Here is a 15,818-nt window from a genome sequence, read left to right as displayed (position 1 = left end):
TGATGCTTAGGGAACGACATGGCTTAAGTAGCACCAAGGTCCGAGATAAATACGGGGACAAAAAACGATAAACTCAGAAGTAACTTCGACTTATAGATCATTAAAGATATTATTGGTCAATTATGTAATTGCAAGGTTATAATTTAAACTATTGCAATCAATATGGGACAAAAAGTAGGTTATTCACGAAATGAATTTTTTTTTCCTTCTGAAAATGTGTTATTTATCCAAATGAGAAGCCTTTGAGAATTTAATATCAGAAAATAATGTACTAAATGTGGTTGTGTGGATTGCAATTTACATCTTAGGTGTATAGTTCGAACATCTCAGGATGAATATATTAGTATAGGCTTGAATTAGCTTTGATTCACAGAAATTACAAAACAAACATGAAACTCATGGGTATGATCTAAATTGATGAAAAGTAACTTATTCGGAATATACAAAAATTTATAAGCATCTGATCATTGCATGGGTTTAAGTCACAAAGACGATATAAATAGTATGGAAAGGTGACATAATTAAAAATAGCAAACAGTATCTTTTGATGGAATTTTCTAGAATGTTCACTGGTAATACTTAAGATCATGTCGATTAGTTGTTATAAGTTTTAGAGATTGGGAAGACCTTGAAAAAGAATCAGATCAGCTCTAGAAGGGAGTCTGAATGCATTCGAAATAGATGCCAAGTGTTGATCCCTAGATGAATATATCAGCTTTATATAAATATAATTTGATTGGACCATATCACTTAAGCTAATACGATTTTCTTAGAGGGTCTTTACGATCTCCAAAACTTATGAAATTTGGTAGACGTGACTTAGCATCATAAACTAACATTATACAAAATTCCAATCAAAGAAGCCTTGTTTTCTAATTTTTTTGCTCTTTTTTTATTGCAACAATTACCACTTTGGTTAGTTTTACATGTATGGCAGCAATTCTTATTTTGGTAAAAAAAGCAACTTTAGTTGACAATATTGCCCTTATCGTATCTTACTAAAACCATCATTAATTACTCACTTTACCTCATGAAGTTATTTTTACTTTATTAATGATTTATTTCTTTCCCTACTCTAGTTAATTAAAGGGATACCATTATGCTAAACTATCTGGTTTTTTCACTTCCTTAAAAATATGCCCAATCTCATTGTTGCAATAGAAAAAGAATGGAGGAAGTATCTTACACTAAATTTCCAAACAATGATAGAATAACCTAATCAATGGTCCATATAACCCAAATCACTTACTTTGCATCAATTTAGGTCATGCCCATGATTTTGCTTGTTATTGTCTATTTTTCGAAAATTGTCCTTCCATCCCACATTAATTTGAACATTTTACAGGATAGAAAATCTAGGAGATAGCCTGTTTTGATATCTTCTTTCTCAGTGATATTATAGATAATCCTAAATGGTAAATACTAAAACCATCCTGCTTTGACTGTTTGAAGTTGTTTTCCTTTTGCTTGTTATTGTCTATTTTTCGAAAATTGTCCTTCCATCCCATAGAAAAATTGCCTCTTAATAGATATCTTTTCTCATTTCATTTCCCTTTCAACATTATACTATACTCTGTTTAAGGACTTACTAAAGGTGTTAGATATCTCTGATGTTCCATCTAGGAGAAGTCTGTTGACAACGATCAAGAGAAGCTCATAGATCTCTGGTGTGTTTGAGGCTTGTCATATTATAGATAATCCTAAATGGTAAATACTGGAGATAGCCTGTTTTGATATCTTCTTTCTCAGTGATGTCTCTGACTTTTTACATAGGAGCCTGAAATCTTTGTATCCCAATTTCTGTTAGGAAGTCAATGGCTCCTAAGAGATCAATGCTTGTGTTTGGACTGCCGTCTTTATGTTGAATACCAATCACAAACATTAAATACAACTTCAGCGTGATGCCTCTAGAGAGGATCTCAGTCTCACTCAACACAGGATAGGGGAGGTTTGATGTAAGGATCCTGGATCCATTAGAATTGCAAGCAGCAAAATTTGACAGGACTATATAATGCTGCCACATGTTCTTTGCTAAATAGATTGACTTTAGTGCTGGTGAAACTTGATAAGGCGGGACTTTTATTTCTGCTCCCATTTAACTTATGGCCACATGGCCAGTATGGGAAGAAAAATGTTTTATATCATGTATGGCTTTGGCTTCTAAGGAACATGGTTTTGATTTTTCTATGGGCATGTGGTACTTGGTCACCTTAGAAGGTTTAGAGGCTTGAAAGGTCTCTCGTAATCTTGATGCTTTGATACCAAATCAATTATTCAGTGGGCCTAGGCACGACCCTGCGTAGGCTTATAGTCTGAACTCTGATCACATACAGGTTGAGATAGGGTTTCATCTTAGATCTAATCGACAATGGGTGGAGTACCTCACAAGAGTAGACTCATATGAGAAACTATTTAGTGGGCCACGCACAACAACGCGTCGGCTATCTGATCTCTGATCACATACAGGTTGTGTGCCATCTTAGATCCAATTGACAATGGGTGGAGTGCCCCACTAGACTAGACTCATATAAAAACATTTTCCCTACTCCATCCATGTGGGACAATTTTTATGTTGGTAGTTAGCTCTATGTATGTCCGGGTTAAGTGTCTGTACCAGCTAAAAAGTGTAATTTCATCCCCTCATGATCGTATATTGCTAAACTGCTAATGTAGTCATTGTTGATTAAGATGCTCATCCGTTCAAGCAATTTGAGATTGTATGAGATCAGTTGCTTACTTTACTAGGTAAAAAGTGTAACTTCAACTCCTCATGTATATTTCTAGCATGCTAATGTAATCATTGTTGATCAACATGCTCATCGGTCAACCATTTTGAGATTGTACCAGATCAGTTGATCTGAATTGTGGGGACCATCAGACCATGTGTCTCCTAGATAGGAAATGGAGCAATCTTATGGGGACACTCTTAAAAGGAAATGGGCAATCTTTTAGGGATGGAGAGAGTAATTTCACAAATTATCCCAAGAAATTTATCTTTTCCATTTGTATCATTAATGTTTTGTAAATATTTATTATTGCAAATAGTTATCTAATTGATCTTGTGACAGATGTCATATTGAAGATTTCTTACATCAAATATTTTTAATTGCAGAATTTCGATTTTTGAAAAGATTGATACTTGTGCATGGGCGTTATTCGTACAATCGCACAGCATTTCTGTCCCAGTACTCCTTTTACAAGTCACTGATTATCTGCTTCATACAAATATTGTATGTCCATTAACTGCATCTGGTTGGAAGTTTATGATTTTTGTCGCTTTACTTTGTATGCTGCAATACCAGATACCTAACTCTTCAAGAACATTCAGTTTCTCTTTTATTTCAGGCATCTCTGGCACTAGTCTATTCAATTCTGTCAGTTTGATGGCTTATAATGTCTTCTACACAAGTCTCCCTGTTCTTGTTAGTGTCCTTGACAAAGATTTAAGTGAAAGGACGGTGATGCAGCATCCTCAGATCTTGTATTATTGTCAAGCTGGCAGGTGTGTGGTCTTCTGTGGGATCATGAACTGTATGGCCATTCAAAATTTTGTAATTTACTTAGTGGTCTCCTCCCTTATTGGAGGAATGTTTAGTTTGATCCTTCCAGCACTGGTTGATTAAAGAAGAGTAGAATCAATGCCTAGTGAATTTCGACACAACAATGGGTGAAAGTTTAATAAGCCGTATGGATGAAAAGCTTATGAATTCCCTAGCAGTTGTATTTCATTGGAGTAGGCAGTAAGCTCGATATCAAATTATTCTACATTAATTTCATGAAATCTGCTAGGAGCCAGTCACAAAAAAAATCCTCTCTAATTTTTTTAACTTAGAGCCAAGACCTTTTCACTAAAATCAACTAATGATTCCTTATAAGTAGCTAAAGATAATCATGGAATACATAAAAATAAGTGGAATGACTCTGATACAGAACCTTGGCTTGTAGCTTCAAGCTTAGCTATAAAGTTGATCATCTAAAAACTGCTGTTTTAAGCATTAGATAATCTTAAAGGAGTTAAGTGTGTCTGCAACTATGATGAATGGATTTTTCTCTAACAGATACTCCTTTTGTAACAGGGTTCTGAACCCAAGTACATTTGCTGGGTGGTTCGGACGGTCTCTATTTCATGTACGTGTTTTAACTCTTATTCTCCTGTGTCTATTCACATATATAGGCCTCTTTTATGTTGAGAATTGTCACTAATATGGGAAGAAGTGTGAGACATAATTCTTCTGGCAGAGACTAGGATGGCCAGAATTATACTTCTGGGGTAACAATGATTCTTCAAGGGAAGTATGAAGTTAAAGCTCCTCGCAATTGCTTATATCTTCCTTTTCTTTGACGCATCTTGCAGGCCATTGTCGTATTTATCATCAGCATCCATGCATATGCTGGGGAAAAAAGTGAAACAGAGCAGGTAGCTATGGTGGCACTCTCTGGATGCATATGGCTGCAAGCTTTTGTTGTGGCACTGGAAACAAAGTAAGCCCTAAAGTAATATTGGTCTCTGAATGATAGATAAGCAAGTGAATATTACTACAATAGTGAAGAATCTCAATTAGAAGACAGGGACAACTGTGAATATTTTCTAGTAAGGCCCCTCTTCCCTAGGTACCTAAAAGATAAAGAATGTGTTGGCCACACATATGCTCATAAGAATTCATTGAATTGCAATAGTGTTTGAAGGTTCAAACTTGAAATTTCTTCAAATTCCCTATTGGTTTTAGGATGTGTTTGGAGTGCTCTTTTTTTTTTTTTTTTTCCGGGTATATGAGGAAAGTTAGGACACCCTTCTCTCATGGGAGGGGAGTGTTAAGTGTTTTGTTTTATCGTGCTTTATCCCCACACGTTTAATTTTATTCGACTTACATTCATGTTTTTGTTTGATTTCAGTTCGTTTACAGTTCTACAACACCTTGCGATATGGGGGAATCTGCTTGGCTTCTACATTATAAATCTTATTGTCAGTGCTATCCCATCATCAGGAATGTACACAATTATGTTTCGGTTGTGTAAGCAACCGTCTTACTGGATTACTATGTTTGTAAGTCTCAGCCCCATGCTTACCCATAAAACAATCTCTGTATGGTCACCTTTCCTTGACTGCTGCCTATTTTTCGCTGACCCAAACTCTGCATATTTGTTTCAGCTTATTGTTGTCGCGGGCATGGGTCCCATAGTAGCTTTAAAGTACTTCCGCTTCACATACAGACCGAGTAAAATCAACCTACTGCAGCAGGCTGAGCGGTTGGGTGGGCCCATCTTATCTTTAGGTAATATAGAACCACAAACTAGGTCGATTGAGAAAGAAGTTGCACCCTTGTCTATAAGTCACGCGAAGAGCAGGAGTCCAGTGTTTGAACCTCTGTTGTCAGACTCACCAAATTCCACTAGAAAGTCATTTGGGCCAGGGACACCTTTTGATTTTTTCCAGTCACAAGGCAGGTTGTCTTCTAGCTATTTAAGAAATTGTAAGAACAATTGATTCTGCAGACTTGATGAGAGTGTATAGCTTATCATACCTAGGCTTTTTGTTTTTTGTAATATCATCTTGTAGGTTAATTATAGAATGAGAGAATAATCACATATTCACATGTACATAAGAGAAAAGTAGACATTTTTTCCCCCGAGGTGGAGGGGGTAATGTATTATTGGTTGCTGCGAGGCTTACCGATAAGATAATAGGGATCCTAAATTCTAATCTGATAATCATGTATCCAAACTGGGTTAAATCAGTTATGTCAAACATCAACATGATGATATACCGGGATACTTATTTATAATCAACCATGCAGCAGGATCTTTGGTCGGTTTCATTGTGCTTTTTGGTACTGCAGCATCGTGTTTTGACCCCTGCCTGTTATTTTCTTTTCATATTGCCAGTAAACTCTTGCTTTTTGATAGTTCCGAATCGAGGTTCTATTTGTCCAAGACCAGTGCTGTAAACATGATATAAAGAGCTATGCCTAAAACGACAATTTTCATTAATTTTATGAAGGGTGTGTTTTTTTCACTTGAATAATCTTGAATTGAGTTTATTTGAATTAAATTGAATAGAACTTATTGAATTGATTGGACTTGATTTAACTTGTTGGACATGATTGAAAGTTATTACCTGATTGGAACTAATTAGACTTAATGGACCTAGTTGAAACTTATTAAACCTTATTGTGAAACTTATTTGACAAAAAATTGATGAGTAATGACGTAAATATTACCCCCATAACATATTTATTATCCTTCAAAATTTATTACGATATAATAATTAATAAATATTATCCTTTAAAAAAATGTTAATTATTAATTGCTCTCTCTGTTTTTTTAGATGTAACATTGGACTTTTCACATGTGTAGAGGCATGACTTCGACCGTGAATATCTCTAATTTTATAAAAGTAAAAATTATAAAAAATATATATTTGGAAAGTGTATATCGTGACGAATTAAACCTCACATGATTGTATTTTTTCATATGTATCAATAACAATTAATAGTCAAAGTGTATTGGATGAATAATGTCCAAAGTCAATATGTTACATCTAAAAAAAATGGAGGTATATCTTGTGATTAAAATTTTTACAAAAAAAAATACTTTGTATGCTTGCCTGTACACAACTTTCACCACTGATATATCTAATAGTCTTGCTTTGATTTCATAAATAACTGGTAGGTCAATTAATAACATTTAGATATTTCATTGTTATTAGTAACAAAAACATGTTATCTCTAGTTATTTAAAGATGAATTGCAAAATATTATAATTATGATGAGTATTATTGTTAACCTTATTTGACCATGATCATAATATTTTTTAATACTAATATAATCAACTATTAGTAATTTGAATGATAAAATATTAGATAATAATGCAAATATAATACTATATAATCATAATGGTATTTTAATTAAAAAATTTATTCATAAAAAAATCAGCTAATAGTAATATGAATAATAAAATGATAGACAATATTACAAATATAATACTTATAAAATAATCATAGTGGTACTCAAATTAAAATTTTAATTTTGACTTATTGATCATTGGCTATTTGAAACTTATTAGAACTTATTATACTTGATTGAACCCGATTCAAACTTATTGCACTTGATTGACATTTATTGGACCTTATTGGACCTGATTGAAACTCATTAACATGATAGGAACTGATTTTAACTTATGTGAATTGAACTGATTGAACCTTAAACTTAATTTTTTATGGTGAACAGAAACGCACCCTAAATTGGTTAGGTAGATTACGAATTGAGAACATAATTGCAAATTCAATAGCTCGGATGAATGGGAACATTCTATTTAATCCGAATATAAAATCTGTAGAAACCTTTAATCCGAATATAAACCTTTAAATGACCATCTAATTGGCACATCGCAATCGAACTCAGACCTGGCGCCACCATTGTCGGCTCAACCAAGGCTTCCACCACTGTCCAAATCCAGCCACAACCAACTCTTTACTACGTAATGAATGTTCATGATGTTCTTATTGTCGTTTTCAAAATCCTGAAGTCTAAAAACATCTCAAATCGTTAACCAAGTCCTCTTGGACTGTAGATGTGAAAGCTACTAAGAATCACATGTAACATAGAATATGATGTGTACAAAACTAGATTTGGAACTTACTCTGATGTGTACAATATAATACGAACTAGTTTTTGAACCTGTACGATGTACAGGTAGTAGTTAATGTGGTGGGAAACTGGACGGCGGATGGGAACAAGATTAAAGAAGAATTCGCATCTTTTTTTGAACAACTCTTCAATCCGGGTGAACCTTTAGTGGAAAGGACAACTAGTAGTGAGTGGTTAGTGGAGATGCCCCGCCTGTCAAATGATCAAATATCTCAACTTGAAGAGCCCTTCTCTTTAGAAGAGATCAAGCTTGCGCTTTTTAGTATGAGTCCTCTGAAGTCTACAGGACCGGATGGATTTCCACCCATCTTTTATCAAAAGAAATGGGACATAATTGGAAAGGATGTTTGCCAAGCCACAAAAAACTTCCTAGATGGAGGGAATATGCTTAGAGAGACCAATAAGACATTCATTGCCTTAATTCCAAAAGTGAGCAGATCAGAGAATACAAAATTCTCTCTAAATGTCTTGTTAGAAGACTCCAGCCTCTTATGAACTCTCTTATAGGACAATTCCAAAATGCTTTTGTCCTAGCAAGATCGATAAATGACAACTGTATTATAGCTCATGAAATGCTATTTAAGGTGAAAAAATCAAAGAAGGATGCCAAATACAGCATGATTCTTAATCTTGATCTAAACAAGGCATATGATAGGGTCCGGTGGGAATTCGTAAGAGATGTGCTCAATGCAGTTGGGTTTCCCGCAAAATGGACCAACATCATTATAGAGTGCATATCCTCGGTTACATACTCAGTACTTGTGAATGGTGAATGTAATACCCCGAATTTTCAAACGATTATTTTATTATTTATTAAAGTTTCATATTATTTCCACTTGAAATTATTTTATGATAATGCGATTTTATTTAATAACTATGTTTATTAAAATAATGATTTCATTTAGTTTTGATTTATTTAACAAGTTTCAATTAAATCATTTTATTATTTCTAATTTATTAAATTTCTTAAATTGATTTATGGATACTTTTGTCCATGTTGTCCATCCATTAGTAATCCAAGCCCAAACATTAGTCCAAGTCCATGTGTCTTTTACCAAAAAGAAAAACTAAAATAAAAACAAAGAAAAAAAAAGGAAAAGAAAAAGAAAGAAGATGAACGTGCATCATCTTCTTCCCTCCTCCCTTTCTTCTTCTTTCGCCTGATTTGCAACAGCTCAAAAGGAGCAGATTTTTGTCAACATTCAACCCTTGTCAGTAAGAAAAATTAATTCAGTCCACAAAATCAGATATTGAGTAAATATTTGCAAAGACCCAACTCTCTCTCTAATCAGAACAAGATATTGTTCTGAGAGAAGAGAAATCTCACTTTCTGTGAGATGAAAATAGAATCAATTGAATTGATTGATCTGCCTCTCTACAAAGTAATCTGCTCCTTATATAGAGTCAGATTCTAGATATTTACAAGTTGTATTTTGCTTCTAACAAACTTGTAACAAACTATAACAGAATATGTAACTAACTATAACAGAAAATAATTTACATTTTATTGTTTCTCCAATACCCCCCCTGCAAGCTGGAATTGAGAGGATGAAGAAGGAACCAAACCCAGCTTGAGAGATAGGAAATGATGTTGATCAGCTCCTAAATTAGTCATAATGTCAGCCAACTATAAGCCAGAAGAAACATGCTGGAGTTTAAGAAAACCAGATTGAACGTTTTCTCTAACATAATGAACATCAAGCTTGATGTGCTTTGTCCTTTCATGTAGCACAGGATTCTCAGCAATATGTTGAGCTGAGGTATTATCACAAAAGAGAGTGATAGGTTGATGAACAAGCACCTGTAAATCTTGTAAAAGCCCTTCAAGCCAAACTACCTCACTAGTAGTATGACTCATACTCCTATACTCAGCTTCTGCTGAACTTTTAGAGACAACTTTCTGCTTTTTAGTTTTCCAAGATATCAATGAATTCCCAAGAAACACACAATAGCCTGTGAGAGATCTCCCAGAAGCAGGACAATTTCCCCAATCTGCATCACTGTAGGCTTGAAGCTGTAGATCATGATTGTGAGCATAAAACAAACCATGATCAAGAGTGCCTTTCAAGTATCTGATAACATACATGGCAACATGTAAATGAGGTGTCCTTGGCTCACTTAAGAATTGGCTAAGCTGCTGAACTACATAAGAAATGTCTGGTCTTGTCATATTCAGATAGAGAAACTTCCCAACAAGCCTTCTGTAAACCTCTGGATCTTCTAATCTATCACCATCATGAGCATTAAGCTTAAGAGCTTTAGGAAAAGGAAAAGCAGCAATTTTACAGAATTCCATCTTAGTATCCTTCAACATATCCACAATATACTTCCTTTGATTAAGAAGAATTCCAGCAGAGGATCTAGAAACTTCAATCCCTAAGAAATAGGTTAATGCACCTAGATCTTTGATAGTGAAAGCACTATCCAAAGCCTGCTTAATAAGCTGAATAGTAGGAAGATGAGATCCAGTTAACAAAAGGTCATCAACATAGGCTACTATAATGGTGAAGTGCTGTCCTTCTTGCTTGGTAAACATAGAATAGTCATTTTTTGATTGAGTGAAACCAAAATTGACTAAAAACTTGCTCAGTTCTAGGTTCCATTGCCTAGAAGCTTGACGAAGCCCATATAAGGATCTCTTCAGTTTACATACTTGATTAGGCTGAGTGAAATAGCCAGGTGGTGGAGTCATGTATAACTCTTCATCAATGAAACCATGTAAAAAGGCATTATTTACATCTAATTGATGTAAATGCCAATTGTTAGCAGCAGCTAAGGCAATAATAACTCTCACAGTGGTGAATTTTACAACAGGACTAAAGGTGTGTTTAAAATCTTTACCTTTGATCTGTTTATCACCCCTTGCAACCAATCTGGCCTTGTGCCTTTCAATACTACCATCAGGCCTGAATTTAATCTTATAAACCCATTTGCACCCAATAGCCTTTTTACCAGGAGGTAAAGTAGTCAAATCCCAAGTATGATTCTGTTCTAAAGCAGCAAGCTCCTTGTTCATTGCCTCAACCCAACTAGGATTATCTTTAGCCTGAGAATAAGAGCTAGGTTCATGAACTGCAAGAACTTTAGAGAGACTAGCAGAATGTGGAACTGTTGTAGGTAGAACAAAATCTTGAAATTTGGAAGGAAGATGTGGAACTCTAGCAGATTTTCTGAGAGATATAGGAGGAGAAGAAGAAGTTATAGGAGGTTGAGTAGGAGCAGAATGTTCAATGTGAGAAGAAGTAACAGGAGAAGAGACATGCTCAGTAATAGAAGAAGAAATATTAGGTAGAGAAATATCAGGAGATGCAAGATTAAAAGGAGGAATATAAGAAACAGTAGAATTTTCAATGTGAGTAGAAGGAACCAAAGAAGGAGAAGAAGAACAGTTAGAAAAGGGAAAAATAGTTTCATGAAAAATAACATCTCTGCTAAGAATTATCTTGTGATTATCAAGATCATAGAGCTTGTAGCCCTTTTGAGCATATGGATAGCCAAGAAGAATACATCTCTTGGACTTAGGAGCAAACTTATCACCAGTTTTGATAAAAGGATAACATAAGCATCCTATTACTCTGAGAGCACTATAGTCAGGAGACTTGCCAAGAAGTAACTCAATAGTGTCTTCCATTTTAAGACTGAACTAGGGAGCATATTAATCAAGAAAGTTGCTGAAAGAAGACAATCACCCCAAAACTTCAAAGGCAAATGAGCTTGGAATCTAAGAGCTCTGGCAGTTTCAAGAAGATGTCTATGTTTCCTTTCAACCCTCCCATTTTGCTGAGGGTTGCCAGGAATAGACCTTTGATGAATAATTCCTCTTTCTGCAAAAAGAGTGGCACAATACTCTTGAACAATCTCACTGCCATTGTCACTTCTGATATGTTTAACATCAATAGCAAAATGATTCTTCACATAGCTGAGAAAAGCAAGAATAATAACAGGAACTTGTTGCTTAGAATGAATTAGATGTGTCCATGTTGTCCTTGTGTGGTCATCAAGAATGGTGAGGAAGTATTGTGCACCAGTTAGAGTAGGAGTTTTGTAAGGTCCCCAGAGATCCATGTGAACAAGATCAAAAGGATGATTAGCCAAAGAATGAGATATAGAATAAGGTAGCTTATGATGCTTGGCAAAAACACAAGGCTCACAAGAAAAATCATGTTCATTACCATCATATGGAACTGTGAGATGTTTGATTTTACCAATAGAAGGATGACCAAGTCTAGCATGTAACAAAGACAATGAAATTTTATTGATGCTAGAAGTATTTACAAGACATGTAGTCTGATTAGAAATAGCAACATCACTAGACTTAGGAATATGAGATGCTAAAACAGGAGAAACATCAAAACAAGATGATGTATTATGAAATTTATACAAGCCAGAAAAACGTTTGCCAGTAACCTTTATGTGATTAGTTGAGAGGTCCTGAAAAGCACAATAAGAAGGATAAAAATGAGCAACAAGATTGTGATGATCTAGAATTTACCAACTGATAACAAGTTATGATGAAATGTAGGAAGATAAAGAACTTGTTTAAGTAAAATATCAGGAGTTAAATGAATGTTGCCAATTTGAGTGACTTGTTTAACAGTTCCATCAGGTAATCCTACATGAATGACTTTGGAAAGAGTAGTTAATGATGAAAATAGAGATTTATTTCCAGACATATGATCACTGGCACCAGTGTCAATAATCCAGGATATATTATCCATATGAGTAGAAGAATGATGAGCATTGGACACACTAATCATACCTACAGAAGTGAATGCAGAACAAGCAAATTCTCCTGAATTATTCTGCTGCATCATTTGCATTACACCTTTGTAAATAGCAGAAATCATGTCTTGAGAATCAACTGACTTATGTGGCTCCTTAGAATTACCAGAATCACCAATATCCAGAGGAGTATTCCCAACAGACTCAGAAACATGAGATTGAACAACATTGGCAGAATTATAAATGCCTGATTTGCCTTTAAGATGAGCAAATTTTTCTGGATATCCATGGATTTTAAAACACTGATCAATAGTGTGATTCCTCATTTTACAGTGATCACAAAACCTATCAAGTTTTGCTTTCTTGAAATCTTTTCTCTGAAAACTTGATTGATAACCAGAATTAAATTTTTGATTTGGTCTGTTTGAGTATAATGCACTCACTTCTGGAATCTGAACAAGAGGAATTGCAATGGATTTTTGTTTTTCAATTTGCTGAAGTATATGATAAGCTCTATTAACAGGAGGTAATGGATCCATTGAAAGAATATTAATCTTAACTTGATCATATTCAGGATTTAATCTAGCCAGAAACTGAATTAACTTCTTCAATTGATCAGCATCTAACATTTTCTTGAGTAATCCACATGAACAAGCATCCATAGCACCACATTTACAAGTAGGAATTTCGTCAAGAACTTGTAATTCATCCCATACTCTCTTCAATTTTGCATAATACTCAGCTATAGACATGTTTCCTTGTTCAATGGAAGTTAAACTTCTATGAAGATCATATAAAAGAGGAGCGTTAGACTGACCATACCTTTCATGAATTTCCTCCCATAACTGCTTGGCAGAATTAGTGAATATAAAGCTCTCTGAATATGTGGATTCCATTGAATGAAGAATCCAAGAAGTGACTAGATAGTCATTCCGAATCCATTTCTGGCAATCATCAGAAGTAGCAGCAGGTCTACTTAAGCTTCCATCAATGAAACTGAGCTTATTCTTAGCTCCTAAAGCTAAGCGAACTCCTCTACTCCAGTTTACAAAGTTATCACCATTGAATAGATGAGTTCCTAATTGTTGTTTTGGATGATCGCCATTAGAAATGAAATAAGGATCATTGTAATTGATTGCGTTATTCTGTGAACCAGAATTTTGTGTAGAGTTTTGTGTAGAATTTTGAGATGTTTCTGCCATTACAGAAGATTGAAGAATAGAAGAAAACAAGAAGAAACTTGTTGATTTAAGAAGATGAATTTCAGAAAAGATGAGCTGGCTCTGATACCATAATAAGAACAAGATATTGTTCTGAGAGAAGAGAAATCTCACTTTCTGTGAGATGAAAATAGAATCAATTGAATTGATTGATCTGCCTCTCTACAAAGTAATCTGCTCCTTATATAGAGTCAGATTCTAGATATTTACAAGTTGTATTTTGCTTCTAACAAACTTGTAACAAACTATAACAGAATATGTAACTAACTATAACAGAAAATAATTTACATTTTATTGTTTCTCCAATACTCTCTTCACTTCCTCCATTAATGGAGAGATTGACCAAGCTTGTCAAACCAGAAAATCTTGCCTATAAATAGAGAGCCAAACCCATCAAAATTCTCAGGCAAACAACTTCAAAGGTTTGCTTCAACTCAATTCATTTCCCTTGAATTTCTGATTTTTGATTTTGAAAGTGAAAATTTAAATTTTGAGAACCACCATTAACACCACCTTCAACCCAGCCTCCCCTACTTCTTTTCGCCTGACCGCACCACCTGCACGACCGCCTTCACCACCACCCGAAACCACCAGTCAAACCCGGCCACCAATTCGCACCACCAAAACCGCCAACCACTCTTCGCAGCCGGCTGCTGCGTCACACCTCCGCGCCCAGCCGTGAAACCCACCGCCTGACCTCCGATATGCCTGACCATTTCCGTCGCCTGAGTTGGCCGTGCGCCGGCCAAGACCAAAACCAGCACCAAAGAAATCCCTTCGCCTCCCTGTTTCCCCCTTCTTTCGCCCTCTCTGCTTCGTTCCTCTTTTTGAGGAACTGAGATTTTAAATCTCCTTTCCCCTCTTTTGTTTTCTCTTTTACTTACTTAAGTTTAATTGGTTTTAATTAGTTTGTTCACTTCTATTTTTAAAACCATAAATTTCCTAAACTAGCTTATCTTATTAAGTTAGTATATTTTTGTTCAAGTTAATCTTTTATAATTTGATAATGTCTTTTAATTTTTTTGATTTAGAATAAGAAGTAAAATAAAGTTAGTTTCTATGTTTAAAATAATTGTTTAAAGTTAATAAAAATAAAGTTGAAGTAATCTTTCATTACCTAAAAGGATTTCATAAATGATTTACTTTGATTTATAAACTCTCTTAAACTAATTATGAATTTCCTTTAAGTTATTTGAATTATTTAAATCGTTTATTTTATACACGTATATAAAAAGGGGTTATTTAGGAACTAACTTAGATCCCGTTAATATTTATTGTAGACTCCGACTTCGTAGACGAGGATTATCAAGAGCACTAACCTGTTCGTGAACTTAACTTTTGGGCACGCGTCACGAGGTAATCTTCAATGTCCATCTAAACATAGATCCCGTTAGCGTAAAACGAATTGATTACGTGATTATTATGTGCTTATAAAATTTATAAGTATGGACTATAATCATGGATTATCGATTTAATGTGGGTTATGAATACGAATGACAATGGACAATGACTATGGATTTTCGATTATGAATATGACTATGGATTTTCGATTATGAATATGACTATGGACGATGTACAATATGACATAGATGTTATTATAACGTTATTAAAATCGGTTAATGTTACTTAATAATATTATGATTACCATTATTATTATTATTACTATTATTATTATTATTGTTATTATTATTATTATGATTATCATGAGTATTATTATCATTGAAACTTTGTGGAAGTTGGAATTGATAAGAAATTGTGATAACGAAATGATTATAAATCTGAAGTGATAAATGAACTCAAGTGACGGTTGTGCTTGTGAAATGAGTTATTGAAATCTCTATGAATGGCTTGAGATTATGATGGATTGAATATGTTCACACTGGTTGAACAAGATGACGTAAACTGAATAAGATGACGTAAATGTATATGTGATTTATGTGACGACGTGAATTAAAAGATGTTAATCACGTAAAGTGAAATATCGGAGGGAAATGATGAACAGGTTGCCCTGTATGAGTGGTTCAGCGGCCCCTACAGGTTCTCTGGTTACTATGCTGATTATTCTGTTACTGTCTTCCTTCTATCTTGTTGTGATCCAAGTAGAAGGGGTGTGCACACTAGGGACTCTGTTATGGCCAATGTGATTTTTCGTAGGTGGTTACAGGGGGTTTCCCCGGCCTACAAGTAGGTGGTTACAGGGGGGGGTTTCCCCGGCCTACTATGTTGAAGT

The 15,818-nt window shown here is 34.7% G+C and overlaps 1 protein-coding gene across 7 annotated transcripts in view; it reads left to right on the top strand.

Annotated features, from left to right (window-relative positions):
- The window catches only part of LOC104884934 (phospholipid-transporting ATPase 2), a 41,093-nt gene extending 35,277 nt beyond the window's left edge, over positions 1-5,816 (top strand). For 5 of the 7 annotated variants that reach the window (XM_048638907.2, XM_057392559.1, XM_048638906.2 and 2 more), the window contains 6 exons: positions 3,113-3,230; positions 3,329-3,502; positions 4,077-4,128; positions 4,355-4,482; positions 4,894-5,044; positions 5,150-5,816. In XM_048638907.2, the coding sequence (XP_048494864.1) occupies positions 3,113-3,230; positions 3,329-3,502; positions 4,077-4,128; positions 4,355-4,482; positions 4,894-5,044; positions 5,150-5,485 (959 nt within the window). In that variant the 3' untranslated portion in view covers positions 5,486-5,816. Of the gene's footprint in view, positions 1-3,112; positions 3,231-3,328; positions 3,503-4,076; positions 4,129-4,354; positions 4,483-4,893; positions 5,045-5,149 lie in introns of those variants that run through there. The other 2 variants (XM_048638910.2, XM_057392560.1) reach the window with 2 other exon arrangements.
- Positions 5,817-15,818: the final 10,002 nt, after the last annotated feature.

Source organism: Beta vulgaris, chromosome 2 (assembly GCF_026745355.1).
Source record: "Beta vulgaris subsp. vulgaris cultivar EL10 chromosome 2, EL10.2, whole genome shotgun sequence".
NCBI lineage: Eukaryota > Viridiplantae > Streptophyta > Magnoliopsida > Caryophyllales > Amaranthaceae > Beta > Beta vulgaris.
This window is presented reverse-complemented; position numbering and strand designations above follow the sequence as displayed.